Consider the following 16,295-nt stretch of genomic DNA (forward strand, 5'->3'; position numbering starts at 1 on the left):
ACTCTAGAGAGAAAAGGGCTACGTGGAGGGTCACAGTGAGGCTTTGAGGCTAGTGAAATCTGCCAGGAAGTGCGGGACCCACGGAGACAAGGACAGAGCTTTGTCACAGTATGCAGTGTATGTGCAGGGCCCTACCAAATTCACAGTCCATTTTGGTCAATTTCACAGTCATAGGATTTTTAAAATAGTCTGTTTCACAGTTTCAGATGTTTACATCTGAAATTTCACACTATTGTAATCATGAGGGTCCTGACCCAAAAGAAGGTTTTGCGGGAATAGTAAGGTTATTGTAGGGAATTGTGGGATTGCCACCCTTACTTCTGTGCTGCTGCTGGCAAGGGCGCTGCCTTCAGAGCTGGGCAGCCAGAGAGCAGCAGCTGCTGGCTAGGCGCCAAACTTTAAACTCAGTGCCACCACCAGCAGCTGCACAGAAGTGAAGGTCACAGAGTATGGGAAGGTGGGTTACCATACGTCCATGTTTTCCCGTCAGCTTCCAGCCTGGATCGGGGACTAACAGCCTGGTCTGCAGCAGGGCGGCGGGAGGGTAGAGGGGAGTGGGGCAATTTGCCCCGGGCCCCGCAGGGGACCCTCAAGCCCTGGCCCGACAGCAGTCCAGGTCTTCAGTGCCATTTCGGCGGTGGTAGACCCTTCAGTGCTGCCAAAGACACGGAGCCACTGAAGGGCCCCCCGCTGCCGAAATGCCACCAAAGACTGGACTGCTGCTGGTAAGTACAAGTGCCGCAGCTCCCCCACTTTGCCCGAGGCCCCCTGAATCCTCTGGGCGACTCTGGTCTGCAGCCTCTCTGCAGTGGGGGGTGACAGCTCGAGCTGCAGCTTCTCCGCAAGGGGGAGTATCAGCTTGAGCCATAATCTCTCCACGCAGGGAAGGGGTGACAGCTCAAGCCACAGCCTCTGTGCATTGCATGGAGGGGTGATAGTTTGGATCGCAGCCTCTCCACCCAGGTCAGGGGCTGACAGCTGGGGCCACAGCCTCTCCATGTGTTGGGGAGGGAGGTGACAGTTGGGGCTGCAGTCTCCCACCAGGGTCAGAGTCTGTCCCAGCCAGCAGCCACAGAACTTCCTGCAACCAGGAGAAGTTCTCAGAGGTGGATCTGACCCTGCTCCCGGAGCAGACCCCGCAGGGGAAGAGGAAGTCCTATCTGACAGGAATGTTCTGAGGCATAATTGTTTTACAAACTCAATGAAATGCTGAGTTTTACTGTTATTGTAGGACCCTGCTTATCAACACTACTTACTATAAAGGACTGAACTTTGCAAGTTAGTAAGCAGATAAACTTGATTCAAATATGCCTTTCCTTTTGACAATTGTATTTTTTTTTTTTTACTTCTTATAACACATCTGACTAAACTAGTAAAATAGTTTGGGGTATATTTTGTAAAATGAATTGTCAAAAAATAAGGGATCTCAGTACAGCACTTTGCTATTAAATAGTTGCTGAGAAGTGTTGGAGTATTTTCTAAAAGGAAGTGATAGAAGCTCAGTCTCTTGGGGTTTTTAAAACTAGACCAGACAAGACACTAGAAAATGTACTGTCAAGAACATTGCATCAGCAGTGAAATACATGGAATGACCTAATAGAGCTAGTCCATTCTTAGTTTCTATGAAGTGGAGACAGGCTGTTCTAATTTTGTGTGTTTAGAACATTGTGAATCAGTGAGGCCAGCAGCAATAAAGAAATTCACCCTCTTTATCCATGATGCATTTCATCATATTGTAAGCGCAGTTTAAAGTGTTTGTTTTTTTATTTTGTTTTGTTTTGCTAGTGTGCCTCTTTCTCAGCTAAGGAACATGATTACAGATGTTGTCAGAACCTTAAAATTTATGTATGGTTCTTTGGACAGGTAAGTGCTTCCAAAGGATATGTTTTTATTAACTAATTTTGAGGCTAACTCTCAGACAGAGCAAGCTTCTATACCAAGTGTTTTGCTTTTTTGTATTTACGTGTCTTTGCACTGGATTCTATAGCACTGGAAGCCTGATGTCTGTATATTGTTGTCTGTTTTTGTTCCAGCCTTACACTAATAAAATTCTTTTAACCTTCTTTGATAAGCAGCACACCTCTACCCCAATAGACCGCCACCCGATATAACACTAATTCAGATATAACATGGTAAAGCAGCAGGGAGCCCTGGGCCCTTTAAAGCACCACTTGAGCCCTGCTGCTTTGCCATGTTATATCCGAATTTGTGTGGAGCCCCGGGCCCCTTAAATCACTGCCCGAGCCTGGCTGCTGGAGCTCTGGCGGTGATTTAAAGGGTCCAGGGCTCCCCGCAGCAGCTGGAGCACCAGGCCCTTTAAATCACCACAGGGGAGTCCAGTCCAGTCTGGCGCAGCGTACCGGCTCTTGCCAGTACGCTGTGCTGTACTAGACCGAACCCGATATAACGTGGTCTCACCCATAAAGCGGTGAGATTTTTTTGGCTCCTGAGGACCACGTTATATCAGGGTAGAGGTGTGTTTTTTTTATTATTATTATTTATTTTTTAAATCGCTTTGGTCCTGATCATGCAAAAACTTACTTGTGTCCTTAACTTTAGGCATGTCAGAAGGTCCATTGAAGCCACTGAGACCTATTCTTGTAGACTTTTAGGTGGATCAGATTATTAGATTTTTACTAAAATGTACAATCCATAGTTTTTAACTTTATTTGAGGGAGGGACTGTCTTCCTCTGTGTTCAGAAATCACCTAGCATATTTGGAGTGCTACTGCAATTTTCAATAATAATGACAAGGGACAATGTTAGTATAATTTCAGTATGAAAATCATAATAGTTATTTCTATTCCTATGTTTAATAGCAAAAAAAAAATGTTATCGAGTTATTCTGCCTAGAACAAATGACATCTGGGCTCACGTTTACTGTAATAAGTATGCACATACCACCTCTTATACATTGGCAATTTTCAGATGCATGTACACAGCTGTCAGTATATCTCAGAAAAGAATCAAACACTGAATAAGATGGACAAATCAATTTATTTTGGTACAACTTTAGGAGACATTTGGAATAGTTGAATTTTATTCTCATTTTCTGAAGGTAATATGAAGAACATGCTATAGTATAATCTTTATTTAAAATTATTTTGGTTGACATCAATTAAACAATAGTCAACAATGGCAGGTATGTTAAAAAGTCATTAAATGTCCTAAAGAAAAGGAGCAGGTAGAGTCATCCAGGCCACCAAAGAGATGAATGTCATTTAGAGCCTTATTTCAAAATCTGCAATTTGCTGTAAGAGGTAAACTGCAGAACTATTGGTATTACAAAGTACCAGTTGTTTTCCTAGCAAACGTATCTTTATTCTGGGTAACAACCCTGTGTTTTCTGTTGTTTAACACCGAGTGTGGGGGGCGGGGGGGGCGGAGTTTTTGTTTTTTTGTTTTAATCCAAATGGAGTATCCTGCTTTAGAGCATCTACTATAGCATAGAGGATTATACAAACAAGGTACCAGTCTTGAAATGTTATTTTAACTTCTAGTTCATGTTTGTTCAGTGCTTTTTGCCAGGTGGAAAACATTTCCCGCTTGGATCATTTTTTCAACCTGTTCTTCCAGCAAGCAATTCAGCCTGCCAGACTCAACTCGAATGCCAGCCCCAGTGCTCAGCACTATGATAGCTGCAGTGCATTGTTTTTAGACAATCTCCCAGGGGTACGCTGGCTAACGCTGCCACAAGAAATCAAGGTAATCTCCTTTACAAATCTCTTAAGAAGGACTTTTACATGACAGGGTAAACATTTGACAAAAGCAGTTTACTTACCACACCATTTTCTGTTTCTTTCCAAGGTAGCTTTTGCTGTTATTTCTAAGGTGTAATTTAAACAAGAGCTTCCCCTATCCCAGGCAATCTTTTCTTTCTACCAGATCCTTCTATGGAGCAATAATGCTGAATTTGGAACCCCACATATATTTCCATAAGCAACTGCATGCTGCTGTAAACACAACTTAGTGTCTTCACTCAAGAATCAGGTAGGAAGAGAAGATGAACTAAAAAGGAGTTAAGACCTTGTTTAAAAAAACATCTTCAATGTGTAGCAAATATAATAGAAAAAACAATTGATGGTACATGTCTGTTTCGTTCTGACCATTTAAATATTTTTCCAGTAGGCAGTCTTCTAATCTTTAATGTCATATTTTTATTTGAGCAGCTTGCGTTGCAGGAGAGTTGCAGCCAGCTGCTATAGAATCTGGAGGTATGGCCACATGACATTTGTGTGGCAACAAACTAGTGCAGCTTCAATGCATCATTTTTCTGTATCTAATTCCCCCCAGATTCAGGCAGGAGCCGAGAGCTACACCGAAAGGATGTTTGGTTTTCTGCACTAAACTGCAAGGTGGTGGAGGGTTTGAAGAGAAAAGGTGAAATATTCTGTATAGCAGAGAGAGCTTGGAGTCTTGCACCTAAACCTCTTCTTCCTGAAATGAACTGAAAGACTTAAATGCGGGATATTGGAAATTCCCCCAAAACTGAAGGAAAATCATGTAAAGAAAAAGAAGCCAATTACTAAACCTTAATCTATTTCCATAAGCCCTACCAACACCTTTTCTGTGGCTTGCCTCCTGTCTGCACTGCAGAATCCACTGTGCTGGAGCAAGGTGTTACATACAGCAGAGATACAACCGTTTTATAATACAGCATTGTCTCGCCTTTGTGGATACGCAGGTTCTGTAGTATGGTCCTTAATCATGCTACCGCTTTCCATCTTTTTCTTCTTCATCTTCATTTGGTTTTGTAGATTCCAAGGCTAGAAGGAAACATTGTGATCATCTAGTCTGATCTCCTGCATAGCACAGGCCATAGAACTTCCCCAAAATAATTCCTAAAGAATATCTTTTAGAAAAACATCTGATCTTGATTTAAAAATTGTTAGTGATAGAGAATCCACCACAGCCTTAGATCAGTTGTTCCAATGGTTAATTACTCTCGCTGTTAAAAATGCACGATTTATTTCAAGTTTAAATTTGTCTAGCTTCAACTTCCAGTCAATGGATCATGTTATACCTTTCTCTTTTAGATTGAAAAGCCCATTATTAAATTATTTGTTTCCCAGGTAGGTACTTATAGACTATAATGAAGTCACCCCTTAATCTTCTCTGTGTTAAAGCTAAACAGATTGAGGTCCTATAAATTCAATTTTCTAATCCTTTAATCATTCTTGTGGCTCTTCTCTGACCCTTTCCAATTTATCAACATCCTTATTGAATTGTGGGTACCAAAACTGGACACAGCATTCCAGCAGCAGAGGCACTAGTGCCAAATACAGAGGTAAAATAATTTCTCTACTTCTGCTTGAGATTTTCTTCTATATGCATCCAAGGTTCACATTAGCCCTTTTGGCCACAACATCACATTGGGAGCTCATGTTCAGCTGATTATCCATCACAACCTCCAAATCTTTTTCAAAGTCACTGTTTCCCAGGATAGAGTCTCCCATCCTGTAAATATGGCCTACAATCTTTGTTCCTAGATGCAAACATTTACATTTAGCTATGATAAACTGCATATTGTTTGCTGGCTCCCAGTTTAGCAAACAATCCAGATCGCTGCGCTTTAGTAACTTGTCATCTTCATTATTTACCATTCCCCTGTTTTGTTGTCATCTGCAAACTTTATCAATGATGATTTTATGTTTTCTTCCAGGTCATTGATAAAAATGTAAATAGCATAGGGCCAAGAACAGATTCCTGCGGGAATCCACAAGTAAACACTCAATGATAATTTTCCATTTGCAATTATATGTTGAGACCTATCAGCTAGCCAGCTTTAAATCCATTTTAGGTGTGCCCCGTTAATTTTATATCATACTATTTTTTTTTAATCAAAATGTTATGTAATATTAAGTCAAATGCCTTACAGAAGTCTAAGTAGCCCATCACAGGCAGTACTACAATATGTTTTGATCTTTATGTGCTGTGTACGTTTGGATTTTCTTGACTGACATATCCATTGATTTTATATAATGTAATATATAAATGTAATATGCACTGTGATTGTTGGACTTAATCTTCCATAGCTGCTATCTATCAGGCCTACAACCCTAAGGTCCTGATAAGGCATATTCTGTCAAATGAATGTCAGTAGCTGTGGCCAGACACTGCTGTGTTCCTGTTCTGAAGGGCAGCCCCAAGAAGTTCTTTGACAAAGCACTAAAGAAAGCCCAGGATTAGTGGAACTTGAATCAGCAAACTTTGGGTTTGAGAACCCAGAGCTTAAGTGTCTACACTGATTGCTGGTCCTAGGTTGAGAATTTTTCAATGCCTTCCTCATCCCCCCTCCCCAAACCCCCAATTCTGGCACATTGCTGGACTGCATTCAAACCCCCAGGTGTATTTCAGACAAACAGTTTCATCACACATCAACCACATGGACTACTGTAATGGACTACTGTATAGTTATAAATGGACTACATTTCAACCTCCCTCCCTCCCCCAGTTGACTGTTTGCAGGTGGCTTATTACACCATTGAGTAGGTACGGAGCACCATACTAACAGGGAAGGCAATATAAGGTTCTTATTTTTAACAAACCGGAATCTCCTTGCTAAAAATTGTGCTGTAACTATAACTATATTAATAAACTCAAAAACTGAGACAAAACTTACCAGATCATGGGGAACTTCTGCCTCTTCCTTTTCTGCTTCCAGTTCCACGGTGCATTGCTCTTCCAGTGAGCCATCAGAAAGTTCCTTCAAGTATGGCCCCAGGATGTACTGCAGCTAGCTGTTCCTGCAGCAAAGCCTCCTCAAGGACCAGTTTCATCACCAGAGTCACTTTGATGGCCTCATCTGGCTCTTGCCGTTGGCTCCTGTCTCTTCCCATGCTAGATTCTGGGGTCAGCAGGTCACCAGCAGAGCTGACTAGGTCATCATACACCACTGTTGGCTCCATGTGAAATGCAGTACCCAGCACTGCCAAAGTCCTTGTAAAACTGGCAAGATGATGACAAATTCCCAGAAATGCAATTCTGGTCCCTGGCTTTGCAGCTTTCTATCTTGAGCCACTTAATTGCTCTCTGCACCGGTCACTAGTCTGGTAAATTTCCAGTGCTCGGTGTGTGGGGGCCTCTACTATTTGCTAGTAGGCATAATCATTCACTGCACTCTTACTAATATCAAATGTTTTGCTCATCTCCCACCAGAGAGTCACCAAAACCTGACTATGCTCCCTCAACCAGGAAGCCGCCTGCTTGGCAAAGGACTTCTGGTCGGTGGCCGTTGCAAACTCAGGAAAAGGTTCAGACAAACCCTAAAACAGTCAGTTTAAAATTAATCTGGATAAAATGATTGTGTTGCTAGTTGGCATAGAGCGGCATTCTGAGGATAATAAATAATAAAATGTTTTGCACATGCCTCTCTTCTTTCACAGACTTCAAAATGTTTGCAGCTCAGCTTCCAGAATAAAATGGAAGTGCCTAAACACTGAGCTGCAGTTGAGCAAAGGCGAGTTGTCTGCATTTCTTGGAATAGGAAGTGGGATAGAAAGGACAAAGAACACCATCTCGTGGGATTATTGGGACAGCAATGGCAGACTCCCAGGGCCCAAGTCCAATGTGGCTGCATCCACACTGCAAAACAGTAGGGCTTGAACCTGGGGTACTGGCTGGACTTTGGCTCAGACCCTCTACCTCTGTGAGGCCCCAGAACCCTCAGTGCAAGCCTGAGTCTGAGAGATTTGTGTGTTGACAGAAGAGGTTTAAGTCTTGAGTCTGAGTCTGAGCCCAGGCTTACATTGCAATGTAGACATACCCTAAATGTGGCTTATTGGTGTTACAGAAAAGTCCTAATTCTATGGCCCATGGACATCTTTTTTTTTCCTTCTTCTTAGGCTAGGTCGGTGTTTTTGATAATGCTTCCTATTTTTCCTTCCTTTAGAGTTTATATTGTTTTTTTCTAATTATGTTTTAGCTCCAATGCAAGGTACTTCACTCTACTGGCTCAATAGCTGCTTCTTTCTGCCTTCTTCAAAGGTTTTTCTTAGTATCTGCTCCTCTTCAGAGCTTTTGACTCTATGGCCTTATCTAAGCATGCCAGAAGGGTGTGATTTGTAACACACACTAACATGCTGCACTCTAATTTTCCTGTTGACACATTTTAGAATGTGCCAACAGAGTCTACATGGGTCAGTTAGAGCACTTTACAAATCACACCCCTCTAATGCACTTTGCCGGCATCCTGTAGGCTAAAACAGATGGTTTAAAATTAATCTGGATAAAATGGTTGTGTTGCTAATCAGCTTGGGGAAGTATTGTGAAGATATTAAATAATAAAATATTTTGCACATGCCTCTCTTCTTCCACAGACTTCAAAGTGTTTTTTGAAAGATGGGTAAGCATGATTGTACCCAATCTGTAAGTGGGAACATGGAAACAGAGAGAGGTTAAGTGAATGCCCAATGGTTATATAGCAACTAAGTGGCAAAGTTGGGTATGGAACACAGGTATTCTGACTTCCAACCCTGTACACTTTTCCCTGCTACAGTAATGAGCTTGACTATATGTTGCCTACATATTTGGAAAAAAAAATCCTTTATCAGTCTTCTCCCGTGAAGGTATTTAATTACAGATCTGTGCTCACCCACCTAGTTACCTCATGGAGTTGTAAAGCTTGATTTGGCTGTACTTCTATATATTCACTCAAAAGAAGCTGATGGTAAGAGATCCATGTACTTTCACGGTATGGGAGATATGTTGTACTACCTGCTGGGAATCAGTCTCAGTGGCTTTAAGAATCATAACGCCAGGAATTCTTGTTAGTTTCTGCGTGGAGCAGAGGCCCAAGATCATGGCTATGTTCTACTTTTTTCCCCTGTTACCTTAGCAAGTCAGTGTAGCTGTGCAGTGGAACAACTTGTATAGTGGAGGTGCTGAGAGCCATTGAATTAAACTAAAGTCTGTATATGATAGAAACCACTTCAAGAAGGGGTGCAGTAGTACCTCTAGTTCTAGCATCTATGCAATGCAGACTGCAATGCTTCTGCTGGAAGACATTCACTACTGTGCCTTGTGATTCTACAGATGTGGGCAGGGGACAGGGTTAAATTTAACAAGCAGAGAAAAAAGGCATCAATAGAATATATTACTTATAAACAGAGGGCCTCTCATGGCTAGTGATATGGGTGGTGGGTATAATAGGCCAGGGGAGGCTTTGCCTTCCCTGGCGCTGCCGCAGCACCCGGAGCCTTGGTTGTGGGGTTTGGCGGTGAAGTTTTTGTTTTATTATGCCCCATGCCCTGGCTGCCGCGGAACCTGCATGGAGCATATCAAAAGCATCTTTTAGGTCACAGAAGCTTTTCCCCTGGGTGGGTTAGGTCCGGGGAGGGGAGGCATGATGGGCTTCAGCCACCCCAGGGCTCCTGGTGAGGCTCGGGACTTTGGCCAGCCAAGCAGGGGTGAGCTCTCTGGTCTGTGGCTAGCCCAGGGCTTCTCCAGCCAAGGGGGGAGCACTTAGGGCTTTGGCCAGCCCGGGGCTCCTGTGGCCAAAGGGGGGCATTCTGGGTCGGAGGGGCACTCCCAGCGGAGGGAGGCTTGTGGATCCACCGGCAGGGGGAGCTCTTGGGGCTCTGGCCAAGGGGAGAGCATGGGTGGAAAGGGCGAGGCCAGGGGCTAGCTTCCCCAAAGCGGGGATCTACCCACAGCCCAGGCCTAGTGAGGAGAAAAGCCAATGGAGCAGCAATAATGGAAAAGACAAGCCCGTACGTCATTCTTCTCCTTGCTCCTGGAATGGCAGCAGTTCCTCTCCGTGACCATGGCATATTCCAGATTACACATGATTCAATGGCAGGGATGGGCTGGCCTGCCAGAGCTGAGGAACAGTTACTCTAGAGACCACATGTTCCGCTTGGAAATCTGTCGATGTCCCCATTGAGTTAAATCTGCTCCTTGTAGCATAAATTTGCAATATATAGTTTCTACTCCCAGCAAAAAGGGATAGGTGATAGCATGTATCAGCAGACAAAGAACCAGTGAGAGCATGTCCATAAAGCCAATCATGTTACCATAGGACTAGAGGGAGATCCGGACAATGTGCAAGGGGCTAGCACACTGCATATAATGCCCCAGCATCTGTGGGGTTGGTGACAAGATTTCCCTTGAATCCTTGGGTTCCGCATAGTTAACAGGCACAGCCACTGCATTTTCCCTGCCAGCACTAATCACAACCTCTGTCCCTGAAGAGATATGTCATGTTCTGTCCCCCATCAGTGCCTGCTGCTTTTTTCTCATATTTTGTCCATTTTCTTGTGTTCTGTTACGCAAAGGAAAGATTCCAATTGTAAGAAGAAAAAATCCTATATTGTATAGATGAACTACAGATATCTACCAGATCAGAGCCTGAATAATGAATACCTAGTTATGTGAAGTAGGAAATGTTTATTTTTAAATATGTAATACTTTTGCATCCAATCAAATAGGTGTGCTGTAATTGCAATATATGCTTATATTCTGCTGGCCATAGCCTCTTTCCTCTGCGCTCCTACACACACTACTATCTATGAACTAATGTATTTAAAAGAATTCATACAATTTAATACAAACCAAAACATTTGCTTTACAGAAGAGGCTGTCTCCACTTTATTTAAAGTATCTTGTTTCACTGATGTGATATTTATTAAATCTTCAGTCAGATAACTTGCATCTTCCAAATAAAGCCAATTTAGACTGTATATCATTTAAATATGAAGAAACTCATTATACAGTAATAGATAATCAAACACTTTAAAAGATTCTTATTACCTGACCAAAAGGAGGCTATTTTTGGACAGTTATCAAATTGTGAATGCGAGTGGGAAGAAGCAGATCTTGTTTGTGTTTGTACATTGCCACCTACAGGGACTTTTCTTGTATTGGAGATGGTCTAAAATGACCCTAATTTTTGTCATAAAGACAGTCCTGCTCTACACAAATCATTAACCTCTAATTTCTGATAAGGATGCTTACAACCCCCCTATGCTGTGGGGATTGTATGGGTTGGTGGATGAAGTATACGGAATCTCTTTTAGTATAATGATGCCAAATGACAGATACTTTTAGCAATAAATTTAGTCTTGTTTAAACCTGTGAAAATTGCATACTATGCCATATAATTTCTTGAAGCATCTCAGTTTCTATGTCATCTATAACATTGCTAGCCTATACAGCAGTATCCCTGACAGCAGGGAAACTCATTAATTTTAACAGCACTTTAATTTAGTATTTTAACATTTTATCTGAATTGGTAAACTAAACAAATGTCATCTTAGTTGAACAATGAGGGCTGCAGGAGTACTGTACCAGACATGTAGCTTTACTAACACACTCATGCATTCAATGGCTTTATTCTTGATCATGCGAAGCATTATTATTACTATAACTTTTAATTTTTTTGATTTTGAAAATCCTACTCAGTTTAAAAAAATTATAATCCAGTCTGATGTCAGATCAATGGAATTACCATATTAAAACCCTTGATTATGGCTTCCAAGATGTCTTATTCAACAATTATATCCACTATCTACCCTATATGTTATAAACATTTCTAAAATAACCTAGATTAAAGGAGAATCTGATTAGCTGACAGGTTCTAGACCATGCCATTAACTCAGTAGTAGAAACATGTCAGGAACCATTAAGCATATTCTTTTACCACTTAGCCGTAGGCTTATGAAAACACAGGAAAAAGTAGAAGGGAAAATTTGACTGAGATATAGCCTTATTATTTTTCATATACCACTTTCTTGTTTATGTGCAGTGGAACTTATGCCAAAATTTAAAGGCAGCTTTTTGTTGGAGTCAGGGGGTCAGTGTACAAATGAGGCTGAGAGCTGCCAGTCTTTTATCCCTATCCACCAGGACACCTGCTTAAGTTCCCTGGTTGAGAAGGAAGAGAGGAGTGGTCAGTCCCTATCTGGGTCAAGAAGAAGGCCCATAAGTCACTGCCTGGGACATAGACTGAAGAGGCTGACTTTATGGTGCATCTTGTAGTCTGTGCTGTTCATAAGATTTAGTCCCATACAAAATTCTGATTAAAAAGCTATGACAACAAAAATCAGTATACTTCATATAAAATGAAGTCAAACTTAGTTAACTAATAGATCTCAAAGTAATTGTAAATAGAAAGTCGTCATACTGTGGGGCATTTCTGATGGGATCCTAGAGGAATCTGTTCTTGAACAAATGCAATATCAAAATCTTTATCAGTTATCTGTAAGGAAACAAAAAATCTTTACTGGTAGTTTGCCAGTGCTACCAACTTTGGTAGAGTTAATTAGGGCATATCTGTTCTACAGAGTGATCTGGATCACATTATCTAGGCTCATTGGAACAACATGTGCTTTAATACAGTTAACTGCAAGGTTGTTCATCCAGGAACCAAGAATGCAGGTCACACTTATAGGATGGGGACTGTATTTTTGAAATCAGAGACCTTAATCATGATGAAAATCCAGCCAAGTATGCACTACCTGTATGATGCAGTGGCTAAGAAATAAAATGTGATCTGTGGGTGGATAAGCAGGGGAATATGAAGTAGAACTATGGAGATATTATTACCACTATATACTGCATTCATTCGTAATAGTCCCTTCTGGCCTTAAAATCTATTATGACTTAAACTTATCTTTGAGCAGATCTAATAGGTAAGATGTGTACCAGCCACAATCTTATGTGCACTTGGAGCTGGAGGTTTCAGTTTATACAACTGGACACTAATTTCCAAAAATGTTGTTAGGGAAATGAAGGCTTAAATGTTAGTATATACTGTAGTTCTAGGATGAAGCTCTAAAGACACTAAATCCAGGTAGGATTCACAAGAAATCAGCAGCTTTCACTGAACCAGCTTAACAAAACAGAGCCTTTGTAAGGGAGAATGAATGGTGCCTGCTACCTTGGAAAATGACATTTTGTCTTCAAAAGATCAAGATTGTTGGTTGTGGTTTTTATTGCGTGAATTCAATAAAACTCCTGTTTTGGCGTTTACAACAGAGCATATTTCTAGCCCACTCATGCTCTTTTAGCACTAATTTAAAGATTCTTCACTTTTACAAGCAAACCTTGTAGGTTTAGTTTTGGTAGGAAGAATGTCAAGACTTAGAGAGTCAAAAATATGGCATATAATCAGCTGGCTATTAAATAAATGTTTTTTTTAAAAGGCACAATTTTTAAGTAAAACAACTGGAATTTGGAGCAGTCTTTTTACAGCTAGTGGAGAAATTATCATCTCTGTTCAATTTCCAGTTGAAAAAAATCTTGAAATAACCTTCGTCAGTGTGCACATTTTACTGGATTTGGTATGCAGTAATAATTTTTACATTGTATTTTGATTTAAGAAGTGTCTGATACCATGAGCCAAGCACAGCTGTAAGGCTTAGTGGACCTATTTGATTCCCCTTCCTCCCTTTTTTTGTTCTTTTCACTTCACATAATATATACAGGGATATCTTTTGAAGTATGTATATATACAGGTTGTGAAAAATTTATCTGACATGTTCTGCACTAAGAACTATAAGTGTTAACCAGAATGAAAAATACATGTGCTGCTACACACCTTTACCCCCCTACCCCACTTCCGAAAGACTGCCCCTGTAATTTAAAGGAAAAAAATAGCTATACGCTAGCCAGTGTAGTATATTCAGTTCTAGCACATGGTCAATCAGCGACCTAATACCCTTTTTGAAAGGTAATTTATTGCATCTCTTTTGTTTTTATAACCTTTCCTTTCCAGGCTTCACACCACTTTTTCTTTCTTTTCTGTAATAAATAATGGTTATTTGCAGTGTTGTTTGTAGCCCTGTTGGTCCCAGCATATTGGAGAGACAAAGTGGGTGAGGTAATGACTTTTTATTGAACTGGTTTCTGTTGATGAAAGACATAATCATTCAAGCTTACACAAAGCTCTTGTTCAGGTCTGGGAAAGGCACTCAAAAATGTCACAATTAATTACAAGGGTGGAACAGATAAGGTGTTAGCACATGTTGCAAGATGAAAACCACGTGTGATATGGTGGTCTTTGTCTTTTTTATCATTTTTTTTGTATGAGTTCATTCAAAAGTGTAGTGACTGTTCTGTTTTACCCACATAATTGTCAATCAGTGCACCATATGACGTGCACCCCATGTTATGATAGGCATATGTAGAACCCATGGATCTTGAAGGGTATGTTGGGGTGGGTATTGATCATCGTAGCACTTAAGATATATCTGCAGGTTTTGCATCTGTTGCTCTGGTAGGAGCTGGAGCTTCTTTGAGTTGGTGTTTCCTGGTCTGTTGGCAGCTTTCTTCTTAAATGAGCTTAAAGAGGTTGAGGGCGGTTGTTTGAAGACCAGAAGAAGGGGTTCAGGAAAGATGTGGTCTCCACTGAGTGTGGGTTGTAACTGTTTAATGATACACATGGGTTCCATTGTGAGTTGTAGGTGACAATGAGGGGTGTATGGTCTGAGGGTTTTTTCCTGCTGTACAGGGCTTTGGAGTGGAGCCCGGAGCTGGAACGCAGAGCAATAGGTTTGAGCCTGGAGCTGGAGTGGAGCAATTGAAAAATTTGATTGCTCCAAATCCCTGGTATTGAAGCAGGTTCTCTCAGAGTATTTGGAAAAATCTCTCTTCCCTGCTTCGTTCCTCATGTCTCCCATCAGTCTCACTCTCTCTCTCCCATCCTCGTTACCCATACACACACCTGCATCAACTCTCTCAACCATCTCCTTAGAAATACATAAGGGTTGGAAATATATCACACATCTAAAACGCAGAGGACTAAACCTACTAGTTAAGACTAATAAAAGCATAGGGGGATCCACCATCCAGGAGCAACATTTAACTAAGAAGCCAATCTCTGCCACTTCCCAGTTGCTGGAATTCCTACCTAAGACTCCATGGGTTCTGAAAGGGAGGAGAAGTCTCTATCTGTCTCCTCCCACACAAGAGCCTTCTGGCTGCAGCCAAGGTGGGATGTTTCTACTAGTCCTGACTGCTGCAGCTGTGGCAGGCATTTCTATTGCTTTTCTCCTGGCTCCTGCAAGGAGTGTCTCCAGTATTCAACCTCTCGCCCAGCACCTCTATTTGTACTCCTCCACTGTGAAAAGCTCAGTGCCAGCCTCTGCAGCAACAGAATGAAATTTACCTGACCTGATTCTTCCCAATTTCACCACTGCCAGTTGGGTTTCCATTAGCAGTAGTGAAAACTGTCAATATACTGGTTAGTTTTCTTTCTCCTGCAACTTGTGAAACCTCTGACTAGCTGCAGACCTATTGTAGTTTTCTGTCTAAAAATTAAGGAAGACTTACATTCAGTTCATATTTGGAAGGTTTTCTTTGCAACTGTAAGGGCTAGAAATTTGTCAAGTATCAGAGGGATAGCCGTGTTAGTCTGGATCTGTAAAAGCAGGAAAGAATCCTGTGGCACCTTACAGACTAACAGACGTTTTGGAGCATGAGCTTTCGTGGGCATGCATCTGACGAGTGGGTATTCACCCACAAAAGCTCATGCTCCAAAACGTCTGTTAGTCTATAAGGTGCCACAGGATTCTTTGCTGCTAGAAATTTGTGTTTGTTTTAAATAGAAGCTTGGATTCTGCAGAAATGAAGGCGCTTACTTGGGAAAGCTTGCTACTTACCACAGACTTTTCAAGCACTGTTATATATAGCTGTGTTTGGGGTTGTTTTTTGTTTTGTTTTATTCTCATGTTAATCTCTAATTCTGACATCTGTCCCCTTGAAGAAAATATATGAAAGGCATTTCTGTGAGTTTGACACTCTTGGGGAAGTGAAATTTGAACTTTCTGTCTGACTCTGTTTTGGAGAGAGAGAGCCAAAAAAGTAGCAGGAAAGTCTTGGAAAAATATATAAGGACATTTTTAAACCCCTATGTTTCTGAAATTCTTTGTGCCCACATTTTTCAGAAAAGTTATACTGTATAACAAGTTAAAATTCCTGGGGGATTGGTTTTGGTGAAGTTGGAAGTGGATTAAAAATTGGGTTTATATTTGGAAGCTAGTTTCAGCCTTAATTAGGGAAAGATTGGCAATCCTCCTTAATAATAAGAATATCAGTTCTATGTGGGATAGATGTATAATTTAGTTCTAAACCAAGAGAGAAGTTGAGAGGCATGATTATTTGCGATTGCCAACAGTATGGCTGACATTTCTATAAATCTGAAAAACTTACAATATCTCAGTAAGAGACAGCTTGTTTACAGAACTCAAAAGGGGTGCCATGGCCTTTTTAAAATTCTTTTCATTAAGTAGCATATTTGTCATGAGCCTGAGTTGTTGCTATTATGTTCTTTAACCAAAAGTGTTTTTAGTAAAATT

The 16,295-nt window shown here is 41.2% G+C and overlaps 2 protein-coding genes across 9 annotated transcripts in view; both read left to right on the forward strand.

Annotated features, from left to right (window-relative positions):
- The window catches only part of HSPA4L (heat shock protein family A (Hsp70) member 4 like), a 653,707-nt gene that overhangs the window by 502,092 nt on the left and 135,320 nt on the right, over positions 1-16,295 (forward strand). The gene's annotated exons all lie outside the window — the stretch shown is intronic.
- The window catches only part of INTU (inturned planar cell polarity protein), a 117,900-nt gene that overhangs the window by 69,229 nt on the left and 32,376 nt on the right, over positions 1-16,295 (forward strand). For all 6 annotated transcript variants that reach the window (XM_050946283.1, XM_050946282.1, XM_050946287.1 and 3 more), the window contains 2 exons: positions 1,786-1,863; positions 3,516-3,705. In XM_050946283.1, the coding sequence (XP_050802240.1) occupies positions 1,786-1,863; positions 3,516-3,705 (268 nt within the window). The remainder of the gene's footprint in view (positions 1-1,785; positions 1,864-3,515; positions 3,706-16,295) is intronic.

The sequence above is a fragment of the Gopherus flavomarginatus genome, chromosome 3 (genome assembly GCF_025201925.1).
Source record: "Gopherus flavomarginatus isolate rGopFla2 chromosome 3, rGopFla2.mat.asm, whole genome shotgun sequence".
Taxonomy (NCBI): domain Eukaryota; kingdom Metazoa; phylum Chordata; order Testudines; family Testudinidae; genus Gopherus; species Gopherus flavomarginatus.